Source organism: Ptychodera flava, chromosome 21 (assembly GCF_041260155.1).
Source record: "Ptychodera flava strain L36383 chromosome 21, AS_Pfla_20210202, whole genome shotgun sequence".
NCBI classification, from domain to species: domain Eukaryota; kingdom Metazoa; phylum Hemichordata; class Enteropneusta; family Ptychoderidae; genus Ptychodera; species Ptychodera flava.
Window position 1 is genome coordinate 24,829,343 of NC_091948.1, and position 23,067 is coordinate 24,852,409.

Here is a 23,067-nt window from a genome sequence, read left to right on the forward strand (position 1 = left end):
GATAGTGAGTCTGTTACCCTACCCACTGGTCTACGGTGCCTCCTCAAAGTTGACCTCCAGTACCTAAAGTTAGACCTTAATTACTTTTGTCATTCTTGTTTTTCTGGTTTAAATATTTCTTGTTGTTTTTCTGGTTGTACTGTGCAGAAATCATTGTCATAACATCAACATAGAATTGTCCTCCACTGAACAGATAGAAACAACATTTATTGTTGATCATTGGTAACCCATACTGGTATATACCAATTCTGATCAAATTTGAGCGACACCGTATAATTGCGGTATTTTTTGAATGATTTGCTTGCTATGAAAAAAATTGAAATCCCAAATGAGGATCATTAACATAAAGCTATAACTATCAGGATCAAATGAAGTCAGTAGATTGTAAGATGAAAAGTGGATATGTGTGCTCTGAACAATGTTCATTATTAACTATTACACAGTGTCAATTGACTATCAGCGCAGCTGCCAATCTCAAACAGCTATATTAATGTCTGCCTGTGTGTACATGTATGCCATAGTTTAAAGGATATATAAAACATGACACCAAAATTAAACTCAAAGATGCAAACTGTGAAAGTATATTTCAGTTCAATTATGTACACTGAGAAACTATATGGCCTTTATTTTGCTCAAAGGAAACACATCACAAAGGGTATTTAGATCAAGTGTCAGGGATATATGCATGTAGTGCATCATATGTACTGGGTAGCCCAGTTTATGTTCTTGTGTCTGCATTAAACCACAGAGATTTTATCTATACTCACGCGAGATGTTCAATTACTATTTTATTCAAGTTTTTAAAGAACCTACGATTAATACCCAATTTGATCACAAGAAGTTTAATTGGCAATTATCTGGTCCATGATGGTTTTCAAAAGCTGGCCAGTGTAGATTACATAATCCTTATACATACAAATCTGCCATCAAACCACTTTCATTTAATTTTAATACGTGTCCTTGAATGTTAATATGTTATGTTAATAATTTCTTCAGCTTACTCATGCAGTCACCCAATTCAAAATGAAGGATTATTGTCTGCTACAATCCCTCAATTTTGACAAGCTGAGCTGCAGCTATTATCTATGCCCATCATGTCTGGACTAGAAAAGGCTACAGTGAAAATGCACGGTTCAGCTTATCAGATGAGTCAGCCAAGGACCATATTGTTATACTCTCTGATATCTTATAAACATGTGATCTTACATTGATCTACTGTTGGAAAACGAATGGACCAAATCCATTTCAAAGAAAAGTTATGTTGCCAGATTGTTATCATATCATGTCTTGATTCAAGTGAACAAACTGCTTTTTAAGGTTGTATAATGCTTTTTTGTGGTTTTTTAGCTCTGCCAGCCAGCGTTTCTCATAAATTTGCACCATTACTGAAATCTCAGGCAACTCTGCAATTCTACAATCATCAAGAATAAATGACAACAGAAATTAATATTTGTGTGATATTTAAGTGTTAAATATTCATGAGTCTTTCACGTCTAAAATCAAGTTGCTGTATCTCCGGTACTTTTTAATGTTTCATGAGTGATCGATAGACTGTCTGAGAATGTCTTATTAGTAAATTTCATTAGGATAATTATAATTTAGTCAACAAATGAAGCAATGTGCCCAGCATATATTACTAATTAAGTTGGTGAGTTGTCCCATTGCATCACAGATTTAATGGAATCAAGCAACCACGCCTTCAAACTTTTCAACTTCTGTCATCCTTTCAAATACATATGATGAAAGGATATGTCAATTAAAGAAGAAAGAACTTGATTGCATGGATTCTTTGATTATTTTTAATTTTCCCTGAATACACCAGGAATGTGCTTCTCTGCATGCAGACTGTAGTGTACCTCAAATCACTGTCCACAAAATCTTGATGTGTTTCCACTCGAAAACAATCCTAAATAAAAAAATCTCACTCATTATAATGTATATGTAGTCACATATTCTGAGATTCACTCAGATAAACAATGAACTCTATTACACAACACTTTGACACAAGACAACATAGCCAAAGTCAAGAAAGAAAAGTATATTAACAAGAAGTGATGTCAGATGTTTTGAAAAGAATGAACACATCCTACCTAACGCCGATATTCAAGCTACAGAAGGCTGTGCATGGTCACATTGAGAAAGGACAAAATTTGTGTCATTAAAACTATCTAAATAACATTATTTTGGGGTCAATGTCATTAAAATCAGATCAAATAGGGCTTAAGTGTAAATATCAAATATATTTCTCAGATAGTACTCGAAAATTATCTAGGGAAATTCTCCCTGGTAAAATCCCAAACTCTAATCACGACAAGAAGGTGGTTACATAGTATGTGCAATTATTTTGCATTTAGTATTTCAATCTGCATATTTTATCATTTAATGTTTTGCACTTTAAAGTTATGCCATCATATCTGTCCCCAATTATTTATTTTCCTGAAACCTCAATGGTTTGGCAAATTATAAATTAGAGCCATTTCAGTCCAATTGTCACACCAGGCATTGAATTATCAACAAATACATGTCTGTACAGCAGCTATCCTATCAATACTGTTTAACAAGTTTTTTCTGACGCATCCCAGCTTAATGCAGTTACAATATCAAGTAACTGGCCTCTACAGCTTCAATTGAATATTGTTGCCCATTAAAGTGTGACATTACGATGTAGGTTTCTCAAAGACTCAATTGTTGCCTGGTTCATCTACTACAGACCCATACACTTGCACTAGTTCACAATTCTTTTCCTTTTGAAAAGAAAATTGTTGATGCACACTAGCTCAGTCACGGCCATTGAAGGTTTTGACAATTAACATACAAATAAACGGAAAATACTTCCATAATGACTAATGCTCCTCTTCCTGTGCAGCTGGTGACAGTTCTGCTCACTTGATTTCCAGTCGTAGTGTTATATGCATCTCTTCCCGAGGTATCCTTTTATTATTAATGCCTTCAAGGACAGGCCTTTCCGTAAATCTATTCTGTACCATCGTTTCTTCCAGCAAACTTGACAGGACAATATCATTTCTCAATATCCTCGGTGGTTCACTGATGTTTGACATTGAATGACGTATCTTGTATGTATTTATAACTACACTCAGTGACGGTATACCACAAGATTTTGACCATTTCATGACATTTGTGATTTAAGTGAGTGTATATACCGGTTATAAGTGGTCAAAATCGAATAGTCACACATACCCATTACTGAGGTGGTTTGCTATCATAATATTAAAAATTGAAATTCTGGTGTGAAAAGTCAAAAAGGGGATTTTTCCTAGCCAAGAGCTCTTGCCTATTCCTAACCCTGCTGTATTGCGAATATAGCATGGTTTATAATTTTCACATCTCGATCAATCAGACTGCAGTATTTGCGCCATCAGTATATACTGGTATGATATAACTTCTTTTACGTATTACGTGTCCTGTACAATTGTCTACTCTCCCCGGAAAGACATACACGCAGTTTATGTATTGATAACTGCTGAAATGATGTGAGATCTGAGACTCCAATCTGGATCTGTACTGAACAGCTGACACTGCAAGGCTATACAGTTCTACTTTTTCTCAATTGACTGAACGCTTCACCTTACAAGGTATATACAGCAAGCCATTTTAGCAGTATAAACACAGAGTACACACCATTAAATTACCCTATTCACATTACCTCAACAGCTCAATGGGCTAATCTCAGTCTGTTTGCATGCTAGCAAATTGCAATACAAGTCAGCCATTTGCATGCTTTGTGTTTGTCATTTGTTTCAAGTCATTTAATTTAGTCATATTGATTGTACAAGTGTCTCATAACCAATTTTCTCATCAAGTTGCTTCTTATAATATTCATCGTTGTAGTTTCTCATTATTCTGAGCATTAATATTGTATTGTTTACCAGAATCACTTAATTTCTTTAATATAAGAAAGCATTTACATCTACAAAGGGAATGAAAAATGAAATACACTGATGATGAAATCACATGGTAAATGGATAATTGGAAAGAGATCAGTCCCAAAGCCATAAACCATAGGTCAATATTCTAAAACAGTTTTACATTAAAGGTTGTGATTTCCTTTGATAATTTATCAGTTTCACATGAAGGTTCATCAGTTACTCTTAAAGATCCTGGATATTTCAATAATGTAATGTATAATTATACTATTTCATCATGTTGCAAATTGCCCAAGGCATTTAATTATCCTAAAGAATCATTAACTTCCTTTATTTATTGATTAAGAGTGGTAATATTCTAAAGCAATATACAAATTATCTGTGTGTAGTCTTGCTTGAACCGGATGCATTTATTTGATTGGAGATTGCAATCTCACCGATCAACCAAAGTTAATTTAATAATCAGGTATGCAGATTAGCAAATTCAGATCCCTATCCTGTCCAGAGTCAAATCAAAAGTGTTCTTAATTCTAGTAATAAGCCATACACTAATTTTGTAAATCATGAGCAGTTATTGTGCATGCCATATACCGGTATATTGTAATGGACACCCAATATTACAAGGATTGTAAAAGAGAAAGCTGTTCTCACAAAATCAATTACATGGAACCCTGCTACACTATTCTGTGAATTATGAGCATTTATTTCGCATGCCATTTGGTAATGAACACCAAATATTATAGGGAGCTCTGTAAAAAAGAAAGTTGTTCACACAAAATCAATTAAGTGGAATCCTGCCCACACAGTGTACTATCCCTGAATCCGTGCAGTGCTTAGTTACAGAAACCATGATGTGCCAGACATGACTCATAAAACCATGCAACTCTGGATTTATTCTCTCCTTGATGTGATTTAGTTGGTTCAAGTTTCACTGCAACGCATACAGTGTACATACCATTTCAGAATGGGGCAGTACTTGCTTTTCATTACAAAACAGAAATATTTGTTTAAGTAACAGATATAGCCAACTTTAAAAATATACAGGTATTATTTTTCCAGTTCTGATAAAATAGAAACCAACAGCGTCAATGAATCATATGGTATGTCTTATCTATCATAGTATTTATTTTGGAGCTATATAATCATATACATGTTTTTATAGAATGTAGTCAAATTGTCATATTGACACTCGGAGCCCCCTGCTGGGATGTAAGTCTCCACATGATGTCATAGGTTGCCGGAATGCCAGGGTTCAAAGGATCAATTACACAATAAATTTTTTAAGTTCATATTATTTCAAATGAAAATATTTGTATGACCAATGTGCATGTTTTGAATAATTAGCAACCTTCTGGGTGTTAAAATAGCAATCAGAGTAACAAACATGAACAAAGTGGCCTTACAGTAAATTGTCACTCAAGATGTGGGAATATGACTACTAAGGTTTGGCTATGAATATTATTTAGCTCACACGAGCCTTTTTTATTTACTTGAAAAGATAATTTTTTTCAACATTTGATGATCGAGTCATTCAGTGATTTTTCAAATGGCGAAAGTGACTGATAATCTGAAAGATAATTGATTCTTGAAAACTGACTGGTTTTTTATCCCAAAAACAGTCACAGGTAGTGCTCATGAATACTGTTTAAATGACTGATGCAGGTAGCCTGATTGAGGCCTAATACCTGGTGTCAAGTCCTTTTTTCCTCAATTAATGAAGCTATTTTTCTTAATCTATATGCACATTTTGACAGCAGCTAAGATTAAGTGAATGTATTGAAACTTAAAGCTTCCTCCTTCTTAAGTGGGATTTCTAACAGCAATCACAATTTAAATACATAATAACAGTGTACATCAATTCTCACTGAAAATAAATTTTTAATTGGAAGTGTCTGTTTCCTTCCATACAGTATTGCTTTTTTTCTACTTAGCAGTGTAGGGTTTGAATGGATTGAAGTATTTATTCTTTCATAAAGTTGGTATTTGTGTCATTTTTAATGTACCTTGCTCTTTTAAAATGACTCCAACAAGTGACACTACCTCTGTATTTCTAGCGTCTTTCTTTTTTCTTGTTTCTCTGTGATAATATAACATATTCTTCCTGAAGTCTTTCAGCTGGCTCAATGCCTGTAGCCATAAGGTGCGAAGTTCAGGAAAAAAACAGTCTGTTCTGTGTGCTCAGTGAGAGATGAAATAAAATGTTCTACTACAGCAGTATTGCTGGGAAAAGAAAAGGTGGGCGGGGGAATCTAAGCTTTCCCTGCCTTGCTAGGGGCAACACAATTTCCTACCCATCATGCACCTGGGGTTATTGAAGATGCTAAGCCTGAAGTGCCAAACTGTAATTGCATTTGTCTTGTGTGCTGAAAATTCAATCAGCGATTCTATTCTCTTAACAGAATGAACCACTCCCTTCTGATGTCAGCGCCCCACTTCACTTGACTATTCCCATGGCAACAGCATAAATGCTCTCTTCGCTGTTCACGTCTCTGAACTAAAGCGTGCCAGGTACGTATCAAGTTAATACTGCTCTATATTTAAAACACACATAGCTTCAAATGGTGATGAAGACAAGTTGTGTGATACATTTGATTTCGTGTCAGTGATGATTGATTTTCATCTGTTTGAATTTGTAACATTGTATCAGTACTGATACTGGTTGTTTTTACTAATGTAGTTTTTTTTAGTTTGAAGAAAATCATCCACATATATTTCTTGTACGGCAAACATGAGATCATTATTGCTATTGGCGTGATAATTCTTGAAAAGCTTGGAACATACTTGGCACACATTGTTGTATACTGCCCAATAATGGTAAAAATGCGTGCGATATCATGTTTTGTGTGCCTGCAATCACTTTACACAGTAAAATTATAATCGTCTGTATAAATTCATGGCTATTCATATTTATCTCCTCAATTTCAGATGTGAGTCAACCACTGACTGTGGAGTCGATGTAGCTTAGTTGTTGGATTTTTTGCCATCATTTTGGAAGCCTCCATGTTTGGCATCAACTGCAGCAAGAAAACTCAGCAAATCTTTGTTGGGCTTCTGATCACCTTGCTGATAATCGGGATTCTGGCCTGGTACTATGTCAGCCAACACGCTCATGTGATTGTCCTGAACCTTGGGCCGCTTGAACTGAATGGGAGGCTTCGGATGTTGTCCGTGGATGACCGGCAGGGCGATGGCAAGCTGGAGATACACGTTGGTCAACAGCTGACGGTCACGGCCATTCCCCTCCACTGTGATGGAGTCGGTGGACGGATGAACCTGTGCATGGAGTGGATGGAGGACACTGTGGATCTGCCCTCCATGAAGCTGGCTAGGTTGAAAGTGGATTTCAATACCATTGACACCGATGCGAGGTGTTATGATGTCCACTGGCAGGCACTTTCACACTACTTTGTTCCGGAAGATTGCATCAGCTTCGGACAGGACCACTGGTATGGGGGAGCTCCCCTGTACCAGCAGCGCTTGACGCTGGAAAAATCACACTCTTGCATGCAGCCCTATATTACAGGGGACCTGTGGAGCAAACGCAACGGGTACGGATCAGTTGTGGAGAGGATCTGGATGTCCAGTGGAGGTATGATGATCTCCGTTCCTGATGATTCTGTCCCCTTGCATGTGGGCATTAACGACAGGAACAGGCAGAACCAGCTATGTCTGAAAGCTGATTACGGAAATTCAAAATTTATGTACTCCAATCTTGATGATAAGGGATTTCCTGAACTACGGTACACGATCTGCGACACTGACAACATCAAACAGATTCAGGAATATGCCATGGACAGGTATTACAAATCTCCAGAGAGCCAACCAGACGAGACAATGATCAAGTTTCCAATCTGGTCTGTGAAGTCGTACTTCAATGAAGTTGTCAACCAGACTGAGGTGCTGAGAGTTGCTGAGGAAATAAAAGACCATGATTTCAACAGAAGTCACATTGTGATTGATGAGAAACACTCCAGGTATTACGGTGATTTTGAATTTGACTCTGAAAAATTTCCTGACCCCAAAGCCATGATTGATGAGCTTCATGAAATGGGATACAGAGTGACGTTAAACGCGAGCCCCTTCATCGATATAAATTCACACTACATATATAGGGGTATGCACAGAGAGTATTGGATAAGGTACGGAGTTGGAGATGTTCCTGGCTTAGTTTTATGGCGGGAGGGCAGTGTTGGATTCATGTTGGATTTGACAAATGACAGAGCCCTTACTTGGTATCAAAAGGAACTGAAAAATTTACAATTCAAGTATGGAGTCGATGCCTTCAAGTTTATCGGTGGAGAAGCAGCATATCTTCCAGGCAATTATGTCACTCACAGACAAAAATCAATTAAAAACCCACTGATGTACAGCCATCGCCTTGTGGAGATGGCTCTTGAGTTTGGACCGGAGACCCAGATTGGGGTCGGCCACAGCACGCAAGCAGTCCCGCTGTTTATCAGAATGGGAGAAAAAAGTTCTGGATGGGGGTACAATAATGGCATCAAAGCTATCATACCCACTGTCCTCCAATATGGATTAATAGGCTATCCATATGTAATCCCGGCACCGATTGGGGGAAATCCATATTTGAATGAAATGAATCTGGCTACTGAAACAGCAGGGTTGCCAGATAGGGAACTGTATATCCGGTGGCTGGAATTGGTCGCATATCTACCAGTCATGGAATTTACAACCCTTCCATGGAAGTATGATGCCGAGGTGGTGGAAATAGCCCACAAGATGGTGAAAATCCATGAGCTCAGGGTAGCACCATTAATCACAAGTCTGATCAGAGATTCAGTGCAAATTGGTAAGTAGGTAATTTTTGTCATGAGTCTCCTCCATTCTGATAACAACTTTAGGTAACAGGCTTTTATGAAAGTATTACGCTCTTTCTAGACAAATGGTAATTTTAAGGTATCTATCATAGCAATCTTGTGTTTTATTTCCCTCTGTGTGTCTGAAATGGACATTTTTGGACAAAGTGAAACTTCTTGGTTCCTCACGTAAAATGACAACAAATGTCAATCAATATTTTGATTTGATCATCAAATTTAAATCAAATATGAAATCAAGAGAATTAAAGACTCAGAGCCAGCATAAATTGAAAAAGTTGCTGTACTCTAGCATTTCGGGAAATGAATACATGCACGCCAGCCTTCCAGGACAGGTAAACTTTTTTCAGGGCAGATGAAATTTTACTTAGGCAGGTGGAAATAATTGCCAATATTTTGTATCCTGAGATAAAAGGTTAGGTATCATGAAAAGTATGTGGGAAATAATTTCTAGGAAGATTTTTTTTTTTCTCAGTCTGGCAACTTTAACTTAAAGTTACCTGCCTGGGTGTCTGGTGTTATTAGTCCCCACGGACACCGTCCGGGGGGACTTATAGGTTTGGTCATGTCCGTGCGTGTGTGCGTGCGTGCGTCCGTGCGTCCGTGCGTGCGTCCGTCCGTTCACGCAGATATCTCAGAGATGCCTGGAGCGATTTCATTCAAACTTGGTACAAGGATTACTTCATATGTCATACAGATGCACGTCAATTTGTTTTTTGATACGATCCAATATGGCTGCCAGGCGGCCATTTTATTATGATTTTTTCATGTACAGAGCCATAACTCAGACATGTTTCAACTGATTTTATTCAAAGCTGGTACAAGGACATTGACCAATGTCATAGATATGCACATCAATTTGTTTTGTGATACGATCCAATATGGCCGCCAGGCGGCCATTTTGTTACGATTTTTTCATGTACAGAGCCATAATTCAGGCATATCTCAACCGATTTTATTCAAACTTTGTACAAGGACATTGACCTATGTCATACATATTCACGTCGATTTATTTTGTGATACGATTCAATATGGCCGCCAGGCGGCCATTTTATTACGATTTTTTCATGTACAGAGCCATTACTCAGGCATGTTTCAACTGATTTTATTCAAAGTTGGTACAAGGACATTGACCAATGTCATAGATATGCACGTCAATTTTTCATGTGATACGATCCAATATGGCTGCCGTGCGGCCATTTTGTTACGATTTTTTCATGTACAGAGCCATAACTCAGGCATATCTCAACGGATTTTATTCAAACTTGGTACAAGGACATTGACCTATGTCATACATATGCACATCGATTTGTTTTGTGATACGATCCAATATGGCCGACATGTGGCCATTTTATTACGATTTTTTCATGTCCTGAACTACAACTCAGACATGTATCAAGCGAATTTATTCAAAAGTATTTTTATCACAGACTTAAAGAAGAGGACTCTATCCTCTCTGAGGACATGTAATCAAAGTACCCATTAACAAGTGGGGACTGTGTCATCAACGATGACTTGTTTTTCATGAATTTCCTACACTGACACTTAGTCATACTTTGCAGATCACTTGTACACATAATGGAAATTTAGTTTCTGTACAGTAGCTGTGACATAGTTCATCCATATTAGTTCAAATTGTGAAAAATTAACAATGGATATCATATTGTTGATGGTGCTTGTGCCATTTTCATCAAAATTGTTCAGAAAGTACCCATCCAATTACTCTTAATGTAGTGAGATGCTTTCATTCAGATTTGCTCAAATTGACAAATTAACACTTTTCCAAACAGATTTCTCATTTTGCATCAAAAATGATTTCAGATATTACTCATCCACTTGCATTTATACTAATTTTGGGACCCTTGAGATTATACCAGTGATTCACATGTATTGAAAATATGATTTCAGCAATACTGGCACTTTTGTGAAGGTATTTTATTTAATGCCAGGGACAATGACATTGCAGAAATTCCTGTATTCACTGAATTAATTACACCCGCTGAATAATATCCAGATGTTTGATCAAATTATGACAAGAGCAGGAATTGCATTCTGTGCTCGTCAATCAAATCAAAACAAAAGAGGTTTCTCTGTAGAGGTTAAGCAATTTGTGGTACAGTGATCTGAACAGGTCCATGCGCTGTATGGCATAGAGGATAAATAATATTTGATCTGCAATTTAATTCTCTTGGCCAACAAGGCATGGAAATTTCCACAGTGTAAAGCTGAGGTTCCTCATTCAGAAAAATCTACAATGTTATTTCATTTACCTAGGGGGGCATTCCATAATAACTGCTCCTATATTGCATAACATACATTTCTTGCTGTGAAATGCAATCTGAGGTCTTTAGGGGTGGACCATTTGATATCCTGGGGGGGGGGCTTGGAAGATTTGGGGAAAAAAAAGATGCCAGGTGGAGTTGCTCGAAAAAAAAATCTGGCTTTAAGTGGCTGATGGAAAAAAAATTATGGACCATTGCGACTCGGAAAAAAAAAATCTTGGCAATTGTTCGATGCACACTGCAGCATCAATAAAAATCAAGCAGTAGCTCTGGAGTTTTATAAAGCATAAACCATTTCAAGCTTGAGGAACAATAACTGAATATGAACAATTGTACAGTATACATGACTTCTGATTAGAGAAGTATGCTGAAATTGAAATTGCTCACCAGTGTTTTCCAGAAATGTGTAAATCTGAATGTAAGGATTTTGTCAAAATACCACAAGAAGAGAGACAGCCTGCAAACATTTATCGTTTGCGTATAGAAAACTCATAACAATGAAAAAATGCGTAGAGACTCAATCCAATGCGTAATATTATTACGCATTGGATCGACTCTCTACACATTTTTTCATTGTTATTAGTTTTCTATATACGCATGTTTTATTCGTAAATGCGAACACTGTTATAGTGAATTATCTTACCAATGTTTTCTTAACAAAAGCGAATGCGTTTTGATTAGAATTGAATGAGTTTGATGGTTTTGGGGAAACTACTATGTGGTAATGAAGAATGGGAAATGGGCAATGAAATGAGCAGACAGCAGGTGATTTAAGATTAAATGTTACATCTTCACTGCAAATAAAACCATAAGTGTGTCATAAATAATACAAACAAAACAAAATCATGTTTGTTTGTTTTGTTGTATGTGAGCCACGTCTAAGACACACAACAAAAGTACTGTTTCAGTCACCTCAGATGCCACCAGAGAAAACCATTTCCACTCCAAACTTTCATTTTTCGCCTTGCGAGAGGGGGGACACCCCCCTCTCGCGCTCTTCCCCCCTCGTTCGCTACGCTCACTCGCCACTCAGTCGCTTCGCTCCCTCGCAGTCCACCCGTCTACTTTCTTAAATTACCCGGCTACTTTCAAAGTAAGGACAACACTGACAAGTAAATGCCATAAATGTACATGATTTTACAAATATGTTTTTGTAAAGTGAATCAAAAATGTATATGTATTTACATAACTTCATTTAGTTTCTTGAATATAGTCTGTGTGCGATAGAACAGCATCTTGTTACTGGGTGTGAAAAACCAAGCAAACAAACATTGCACCGAAATTTGGTAAAAAAAAAATATATCTCGAAGAAGGAAAGTGAAAAAAAAAGTTGCCAGCATATGCCCTGTAGAAAAAAAATAATTCATGGTGAAGCATGTGGGAAAAAAAAATAATGGCTCTCCACCAATCTTCCAAGCCCCCCCCCCCCAGGATATCAAATGGTCCACCCTTATATGTATGCTTTGTAGTTTGTGGCATTAGCTAACGCCCAACAGTGTGACTGTGGAAATATTGCCAACAACAGAGTTTTCAACAAGCTACCCTGGGTTCCACCCACAGACGTATTAAGTTGTCAGATTATTGAGTCTCTGAATGGGACTAGACTTCTGCAAAGTGCTACTGTCAAGGAAATGTACATTTTCATTTTTTTTCTCAACTGTAGCAGAATAAAGTAGTTCTGTAATTGCATGCACCCGCCATGATTCAATTATTTTGAGATTATATTGACTAGAATGTCAGAGTACCAAGCAGGTGATAGAAACTCTAAAAATGACTATGCTGCATTTTCTCAGAAAAAGGCTGTGTGAAGCGAAACGTACCAATTGGATGCAGAACCAAATTGTATTGAGGCAGGGAATAATCTTTAATGGTCCAGTGAAAGTAGACTGTGCCATTTATAAAATGCATTTCAGCCTCGCTTGGCTTTGATTGCAGATGGCGGCATTTCATGAATTATTGAAACAGCATGGTAGCTGCGTCACCTTCAGGTTCTTGCAAAGAGAACCTTTAACTTCATCTGTAGTTGTGCTGGTCACATTGAATGCAGAGATGCAATTGGGTTTTATGTCCGTGAACGTCTGATGAAGAGAGCGTCTGTCCTCTGGAATGGTTGAGACAGCATAATGATGGCCACTTCAGACAGCTGATAAACGGCGATTGGGAGAGACTGAGAGTGTTTGGATTTTCAAATAGGTGAACAATGACGTCAATCAGGAACCGTGGCTCATACCTAGTTGGAGACTCTTAATGTACAAGTCATGCGGAAATCTTGCAAAGTATTCTCCACGGAAATTGTTACAAGAGTTGGCATGCAAGTTAATTAAATTAAAATAACAAAAAGGTACACGTTTGATGCTTCTCAGCAATTCTTTCTGAAGTATTTCATCTGATCCATCTAATATGACTGAAAAGTATGGTTCATATAAGTATCAGTTGTCTGTTATGAGTGAAAGATAGGTTGTTTTTTTTCTTCCCTGTGTATTTGGCAATATATTTTGCATATTTGTGAAAGTCTTGTCGATGCAGGCCTACTTGAAGAGTAAAGATGAGCAACGGTATTTAACAATATGAAATGTATATACCTGTGCATGACAGATATATTGGAGATGACAGACTGCATTGTAAAGTGATAGCGAATAAGACTCCACCTGAAAGACTTGAAGATAACATTACTTGAACTGAAGTTAATTATGAGCAGACCAGCATACAGTTTGCGAATGAGCCAGTCAAATGCTATTAAATTCATCTGCAGCATGAACAGATTGATAGAAATCAAATACATGGAAAATATGAGGCTGAGAGAATAATTTAGGGAAATTCCTTGAGTCCAGCAGCTTAGGATATATAATTAAAATGAACAAATTTGGTTTGACACATGCTGGTCAAATGCAGCTCAGGATGTGATTATTCTCATTGAAAATACATGCAGTGAAATGTTATTGAGCATTCCAAGGTGTGGTATATTTATACAACATGTAGATGAATGTTTGGAGATGTATGTCTACATCGCCCACAGCAGCAGATCTAGAGAATGATGCAAAGAGCATCACAGCCTGTCAAATTAAAGACAGGAGACAGCGACCTCTGATCCCAATTTGTCAATTCAAAATGCTGCAGATGGACTTAATTGACTGCAAAGGGAAAACTGTGTGTGTATGCCCCGGCAATAAATATCGAGCCATCGATATTATCCCTGATGAAATAGACAGTAACATATAAATTTCATAGAAATTCCCCAGTGCTGTAATTGATCTCGTAAATTCAACAGAGTTGTGAAAAACAAATTGATCTAAGTTGGTAACGATAAGGACATTATACTCCCACAAATCGCATTTCACAAATCCAGCTACTTGTTCCATATTTTGTACATTTTTCATTAGCAGCCCAAAGATTTTTTGCAGTTAATGTGCACCAAAATCCTCGCCATCACTGCACTATAAATGTATATGAGTGAAGTGTTTCATGTAAACATTGATCCATCATGTCTGGCAAAAAATTATTCTCACATTACAAGTACATATGATAAATGGTGTGTTTTCTAACCTAAGTACTTCTGAACAGTGTGAGGTCATTGAAGAATTTCTATTTCTTTGCATTAGCTCCATACCTGCTATTTACTTGTGTCGAAGAGAAGCTTCAATTGATGTGTCAATTAAGCTATGTGAGGCAAATTAGTATTCATAAGGTTCACATAAATATGACTCTTTATTGCTTTGGTGTGTTTTACATTCAGATCCTGCCCACATGACACAATCTCTGTTCCAACTGGCTTGCTGTGATGGTATTTTGGTCATTTAAATGTTATAGCAAAGTTAATTTCACCTGAAATAGGTTTTGAGAGAGGTGAGGTTTTGAGGGAGATGATGCAGCAAATATTATTTCAAATACTATTTTTGTACAGGTGGCTCAGTGAGCGTTTCCACATTTTCCTGTATTGAAGAAGATATATTAAAAGTGTTTTGGTTGAAACTAATTTTATATTTTTCCAATCTAATGCTACTTCAGGGAGCGTCAGCTACAAGAAAGATAGTTGTGCAATTGACATCTTTTTCATGGTAATTAAAGTCGTGTTGTATTACCATGTATCATTAACAGGAATGTCATGTCATTTTGACATTTGACATATATTAGATCTAATGAATATCTGTCAAGCCTTTTCCTTCATTTTGATATTCAGTGATCTCAGCTGACCTCAGCTGGCCGAGTCTCACCATGTGTAAATCTGCTCTGAATCATATATCACATATTTCTTTCAGCTCTAGACTGATTTCAATTCTCAATACATTCAAGAGGGTCAACAAAATACTCTTTGTTTTGCCTGGCACGCATGTGTACCAGTGTCATAAATTGCAAATCGTTGAGAAAATGCAAGAGTGAATATTTTCATGGGTACCATAAACATACATCCTATAAATTTCTCATTAAAAATTCAGACATTATATTTTATTCAAACCCAATCAGCTACCTATTGCACAGTGTTTTTTTCAAAATTAAGTCGGCTGCATGGGGAAAAAACTGATAAGAGAACTCGCAATCATGGATATATGCACCAAAACAAGCATATCAAACAATGAGTTGCCTGGAGCATCTCTATCAAAATTCTACTATTAGATGTAGTGCATTCAAATAAATGGCACACATATTGGAAAATTTATATCAGGAAATGAAGTGAATTTAATCTTTTCAACTTTCAATAATATTGCTTTTTTCCATTTATGCGTGACAGGTGCTCCCATTATCCGTCCATTGTGGTGGATAGCCCCTGAAGATCCCCAGGCGCTGCTGGAGGATACGGAGTTCCTGATAGGTAACAACTTCCTGGTCGCCCCCGTGCTCGAAAGGGGACAGCTGAAGCGCGATATATATTTACCCAAACTGAAGGAAGGACGTTGGAAAGACTCGCTGTATGGCAAAGTGTACAATGGCGGACAGTGGTACAAAGACTTTCCCGTCGCCCTGGATGCAGTCGCTACATTCTCTAGGGTTACTGGAAAGGAAAACAAATTAGTGGAGTATGTCAGATAATGTCAATTTTGCTAGCAGAGGACTAAATCTATAGCTTTGTAAGGGAAGGAGCCAATTTCTGAAAAAAAAATTGTTTGAGGACAGTTTTTGTGCTCAAAATCATAAATAGTAAATGTTTGTGAAAAGACGTTCTTGAATAGGCTATTCCTGTGCCGAAGCTAAGTGTCCTGTGTGATTCAAGATCTGTAGCAAATCTGATGGTAATGTAAATGACCACAATACATCAAACCAGATCTGTTAATCCATGACTGTGTTGGTATTAAAATAACATGTTTAAAAGATGTTATAACAAGACAATGCTATTTGAAAGGGAGAATCATTTCAGTTTTTAGGGGAGGGAGGGCTGCAGGAAGTGGGTATGAAAAAAATTCACTTGACCCAACTTGACTTTTTGTGACTTTCTACGCAGTCAATGAAATGAGTTTTTTTCATGCATGATAGGAGCTAAAGAAGTGGCTACCTTCTTAGTAAAAATAGTAACCACACAATTTCTTGAAATGTTGAAATATGGAACCCCCTCCATATTCTCTTCTTTTACTGTAATATTGTTTAAAGCACGCACTGTCTCTGATTTAGGAAAATCGCAAATATTATTTGTCATGTTTTACAAAAATAACTGTCAAAAAATTTTTCCTGCCGAATCTCAGCTCTTTTAACTCCCAACATGAAATGGTTCTCCTAGTGTAATATGGGTAATTTATTGGAATGATTTTTGTCCCAGTGATGAACAAGATGTGTATTTACTGTACTTCTAAACCACACATACCTGAATCACACTGTGTATCTAATAAAGAATAGAATTATTGTTGTCTGTAATAGCAGTAGCATATTAATGATTGATGTTGTATTCATGTTGAGAGATATTGCCATCACATTGTCAAACTTCTGAAGTGCTTGTATTGTATAAATATTGACAGATGGAACATGGAATGTGGTAAAATTACTAAATGTGTTGTTGTTATGAGCTCAGGACAGCCAACAGCTGGCAATTGTATCAACATAGAGGCCTGTGTACATCACTCAGATCTCTACACAGGTGATGAACTTTCCCCCCTTGGATCCTCATAGTCATTAAAAGAAGGATCTCAGCAGACAATTTCTTTTAAAAAAATCTCTGTACAGTTCACAAACAGCATGTGCGTGTCCTGCAACACTGTGTAAGATGATATTCTAAAGAAGTCAGAAGCGTGACTACTTCTGGGTGTTTCCAAAACACCATCTGTTTCATTATGAACGCATCATGTGAACTGGCACGTCTTGAAAAATTGTTTGCCTACAACACTTTGAAGAACTATATCCTCTATGAGAGTGGGCCAATTATGCTGTTTGTTATACGTGTCCACTCACTTTCAAGGCATAATTATACTGAAGGGGAAATTTGACGAGAAGATAATGAATATTTTCTCTTTCTCCATCAAAGTTTTGCTGCTAAGCAGCGTGTTTCTGAAATGGACAACATTGGTAATTCAAATATTGCTTGATGATAACAGATCGTACGTGACAAGAATAACAAAATACAGTCTCAGTGATGTGTGCATCCAATTTGCCTATCACTATTCAGATCCTGCACACCATAGTAATGTTTTGAAGAAATTCGAAAGGCAGGCATGAGCTGCCACGCAGGTAGACATCTTGTAGAACAAAGAGAGGCCAGGTTGTATACTTTATAGATCACATGTGAATGCTTGAATTTGTTATTCATCAGTGATCTAGTCTTTCTCTAATAGACCGTATATGTTTCATTTTCAAACAAAGTGTGTAACCTAGAAAAGAAATCTGCCATTGAAGTGGTGTTGGTCTCGTACAAATCTTGCCAAAATTTCATCACATTTTCTCTGAATTGGTCAAAGACCATGCACCATTATTTGGTACTTCTCTTCAATTTTGGTATGATACATTGTCTCAAACTTGCATCTAGCATTGTGCTCTTGTGTTTTTGTTAAAGCCATTAAATTGCTCATATGACTTTGAAAGGACTCCAGCCCAGAAATATTTGTCAGTCATGACTGTAAAATTGAAGTCAATCACTAAATTTGTAACCTCTGAATATTTCGCAGAGATACTTGATTCTAATTTGCCCAATATGGTACATGTATATGGCAGACAGCTGAGTATCCTGGACATTGCATAACAGTATCCAATGCAGTTGATTTTTCTAAGCTAGCGAAATGAGCAGTTTTGTGGCTTTAACACAAAATCACAGCATGAGACAAGAAATAAGTACCAAAACAAAACTGCAGAGAGTTCTCAACAAAGACCTGCCTTGCTAATCATGAGTTCAGCGAGTAAGCAGTTGTTGAACATTCAGGGAAAAATCACTGAGTGATGTAATGCGATATGCTCTAAGATGTCCATGTATAGCCACTAAATGGCTCTGTGAAGCCATCATAGTTTCTCAGATCTAATTGGACCCCTTACATGTAAAAAAAAATATTTATTTCGATTTTACATCCATGCTGTACTATTCTCACAATCGTTCAAAATCGCTGAAAGGTAACCAATTGTTTTTGTCATTGTTTGAAATTTGATATTGCCAAAAATTGTGAGTGGTTTTTCTTGTATGTGCCTTCGGTAAATTGTTATTGTAAATTAACTATGAATAGTGTGTACAAATTTAGCATTTACTGGTTGAAATGTGATTGGAACTTTTAGAATGAAGTAAACATTTTGTGTTTGTAGCAGTAGAAATTCGAATGTGTACAGTACTTATATATACAACACAAAAGCAAAATCTTCCATGATGTAAAGTTGTTGAACTTTCTGGGCGTGTCTACAGTTCTGGGATTTCAATCGTTGGGTGGAACACAAAAATGTTACATCCTTTTTTTGAACCGTTGTCATGTTTCTATGTGATGACATTTATTTTTTGAGGAGTATTTTTGTATTTTTGTAACAACAGTCACAACAGTCAGTGTCGTATAGTTGTGAAAAATCATAGCTTTTTTTTAATAATGACATAAAGGTGGTCACTTTGGCTTCACCGCAGAAAATTTAATGCTTTCTCTCCAGTGAGAACGTGTGCAAAAGCCACTATGTAGATAAAACAGAGAAAATAACATGTGTTTACTCAAGAAAATTGCAAATCTTATATGATTTCATTGTTTTAGTTTAGTTTATTTGCAAAGCAATGCTGGGCCTTAGCCCATCGCACAAATAAATTACAAAAATTGACATACAATGAGACGGTTCACAACCACAAAGTTTAGACAGAAACGATTCAAAAAATAGCAAAGACAATTACAATGTGTTTAAATCAGCAAGGAAAATCAAAACACAAAAGTACATGCAACTAGGAAGCTGTCAGACCTAGAAAGTCTTCTCGTTTCTTAAATGCTTTTAAAAGATAGAGTGATAGACAGGATAGAATTTGCTTATTTTGTGAAGCTAGTATTTCTGAAAGTCTGTTCACATAAATATTTAACCTCCATGGTAAAGGAAAGTAAGTAGTTCTGATGTCTTGATAAAGCGGGCAGATAAACATAAAGTGAAATTCATCTTCTAATGCAGTTATATTTTCCTCAACTCTACAGTATTCACAAATTCTTTGTTGAATTTGCAAATTAAGGTGACGACCTTTTTCAATATTAAGTTTATGAGTAGAACAACGAAAGTTGGCTAAAATTCTCTTTCTTTCATAGCTCAGAAAATTCAAATACCTCTCTGGTTCAAGTAAGGATTTAAAAGTACAATACAAATTTAGACGCGAAGAGCTAGTTATACTAGTATGCCATTCTTGATAACAACAATCCTTAACCCTTTGTGAAAAATTTAACAAAAATAATTCTGTGTTACCAACTTGTTGTTCAAACCATACAATTCCAAAACCATATTTAAAAAGTAAATTTTTAACACGTGTAGCCCATGTAACTTTACCAGATTCATCCAGTTGTTTTAACATAAGGTAACAAGCTTTAGGGTACCTATTATTTTCCATTTCAATCAATTTTAACCAATAAGTAATACATCTTTTAAAATAAAAACAACACAATGGATTCCTGCCACATTCACCTAGTACAGCCGCAGTGTTAACACTACTGTTTACACCAGTTAAAAATTTACAAAACTTGATTTGAACACGTTCAATATTCTCCGAGTACTCAAAACCCCATACTTCACTGCCGTAACAAAGTGCAGGTACAATGATGGCATCAAATAACTTAAAGGCGCTTTTAATTGACATCCCCCAAGTTTCCTGATTACTAATTGAACAGAAAATAAAGCTTTCATGGCCTTGGACACTAAATTCGATTTTGCAGGCGACCATGACAATCTAGAGGATATAAGTAAACCTAAATAGTTGTAATGTTTTACAGTTTCAATTTTTTGCCCACTAAAGAGCCATTTTTCGTACTTTCTCAGGTACCCCCCATTGCGAAATACAACGATACTTGTTTTCGAAAGATTGACCTCCATTTGCCAATGTAAACAAAATTTCTCCAGTTGATTTATTTTACGTTGTAAATGGATTTGAAGATCAGCCGCATCGGCAATATCATCAGCATACATTAGTAAGCTGACTGACTGAGCATCCTCATTTACATAAATACCACGTGTTTGTTCACTACTCATGTAATTTGACAATTCATTAATAAATAAAGAAAACAAAAGTGGGCTTAGCATGCACCCTTGTCTCGTTCCTATAGTGCAATTAAAATACTCTGTCAAACCTTCACTGCATTCTCACACAGGATTTCAATTGAGAGTACATTGACCTCAACACTTTCAAGATGTTACCATGAATTCCATATGATTTCATTGTGAATATATGAAAAGCAGTGAGCTTGATGGGATGTTTGTCAGATATGTTGTATTTCTACAGTTGTGATAGATCAAAATGTAATTCATGTCATCGTTTAAAGATGCAATGTACCTTGCTCAATGCTGAAATGAGTATTGCATTGTTAAAATTGGATATTTGTCATGTCTCGTGGTCGTCAAATATTTGCACAACACCCTGGTAAAATTATTTAGATAATACTGGCCAATACAAATATGAAATGCGCTGAACATAACATTCAGAACAAATATGAAATGAACAAACACAAGACAATGCCTTTCATGGGCTTAAACTTGCACCTTAATGATAGGCATATAAATTGTGGAATCATTTTTCGTTAAGTGCATCTGTAGAACTCCCATGTCTCGTATTTTTTTTTTGTTAATCAGTGTTTTTTGTGGCTGCCTTATTTCCCTATGGAATGCAATATTTATGTGATGTATATGCCCAACGGAGCAGTGCAATATAGCAATTGCTATTGTGTTTTAATTATGCAACAAGTTGAAATATTAAAAATGCAAATGAATATACGATGTATGATGCGTCAGACTTGTGTTTTGATATGATGGGGGAGGGGGGGGGGATGTCCTGCTTTGCATCATGGGTAGTTGAACTTGATGTTTATTATTCATTATTATTTATTGTATCATACCAGGTATATTGATGACACAGATACAGCTATCTGATCGGTCGAGACGTGAAAAGAACTGTGGTACCACACCACAGCTGGTACACGTGCGGCTCTCAGCTACAGCAAAAATCTGTTTTTGACGTTCCATGCCAGAATTTGAATATACTAGTATAAGAGCAATAAATCACACCCAGCAATGGTATACCACTTGATTTTGACCAGTTCACTTCATATATGCACTTGCTATTGTTCGTGCATATATGTCATGAACTGGTCAAAATCTCGTGGTATATACCGTCGCTGAGTGTGCTTTATTGCTTAAATATTCAATGTTATTTGATATTCGATGTATTAATATATCTAGGCAGAGGAAGCTGGCATAATTATGCGTATCTGTTGTAGACTTTTACAGCAAAAACTATTCCAGCCTCTCACACAAGTTTCCAACCTAATGTCCTGAAAGCAATACTAAATCAACGTAATAATTTTTCAATATGTATATAAGGCTAGTTAGCTCACTGATAAATTGCAAGACAGCCCAACTCGTACCTCAATTAACAAAAGTGAGAAGAACCTGAAAATGTCTTTTTTGATATTTTGTCAGTTTTGCATTCAGTAAATCTCAGTAACTACTGGCGAAAACTCAAACATTCTTTTCACGTAGCAGTTAGCTGACTCGGACATAGGTGCATACAAGGTGTTGGCATTAACTAGTGTTTTTGCCACTCACAGTCAGTAGATTTAACAGTCCCTGCTTTCATTCTCCAGAATTCACAGTAAGCTATTAGCCGCTGAGACTAAAATTATGTCATATCATCCTCAACATAAATTACCTGCCTTGTTCAATTCCTTGTAAACTACTCACTTTATGGTACTTTCAACAGTGGAATGAACTTTTCTAGTCTCTCAGCAGGAACATCCAGATTTTCATTCTGAGCTGTCAGCTAATATCAAACGCACTCAAATTCCTGGAGCGTTTCTGTATAGTGCCCTTCAAGGAATATTCAAAGTAAAAAAAACGTCAGCTTACGGGAGTGACCTCGAGGTATTAATTGTATCACACATTTTTCACAATCAGAATTAAGAGACCTCAGCGGCTGCATGAATTTTCCAGGGCTTGCCAGGAATGGCTGATGCTTTTCCGGCAATCACTCCAACAAGTGACATGAGGTGTAGGCAACATGGAGAAATTTATTTTCAATGAAAATACAGAGGGCCTGACCACAGGTGTTTTCAACGAAATGAACACATTGCCATCGCTGCACAGTCCTGTTTAAAATGGGTAACCAGTCGTTGCATATGGCATGAGTCAAAAATCTCTCAGTAACGACAGTCTTACAGACTTCAAAAAATTTACAAATTTGAATATTTCTATTTCTTGTAAATTAAGCTTTATTACAGAAAATAAAGACAGCAGAGATAAATTACCATACATGTACTTGACATAGTGATGTGAGTTTTTACCACACAGAGTTCATGACATAATTTTAAATTTCAAAGTAGTCAGTCGTACTAAATAAAAAAAAGCTTTTTTTTAAGGGAAAAGTTAGGATTAGAGCATTTTACTTCACTGGTAGCCACCATCAATTGTCTAGTGGTAACATACCAAAACATTTGATTGGGAAGGGGGTGG

At 36.6% G+C, this 23,067-nt stretch overlaps 1 protein-coding gene across 1 annotated transcript in view; it reads left to right on the plus strand.

Annotated features, from left to right (window-relative positions):
- Nucleotides 1-21,338, plus strand: part of LOC139121821 (myogenesis-regulating glycosidase-like) — a 65,929-nt gene extending 44,591 nt beyond the window's left edge. The window contains exons 3-5 of the mRNA XM_070687024.1: nucleotides 6,284-6,392; nucleotides 6,810-8,694; nucleotides 15,728-21,338. Of these exons, the coding sequence (XP_070543125.1) occupies nucleotides 6,885-8,694; nucleotides 15,728-16,026 (2,109 nt within the window). The 5' untranslated portion in view covers nucleotides 6,284-6,392; nucleotides 6,810-6,884 and the 3' untranslated portion in view covers nucleotides 16,027-21,338. The remainder of the gene's footprint in view (nucleotides 1-6,283; nucleotides 6,393-6,809; nucleotides 8,695-15,727) is intronic.
- Nucleotides 21,339-23,067: the final 1,729 nt, after the last annotated feature.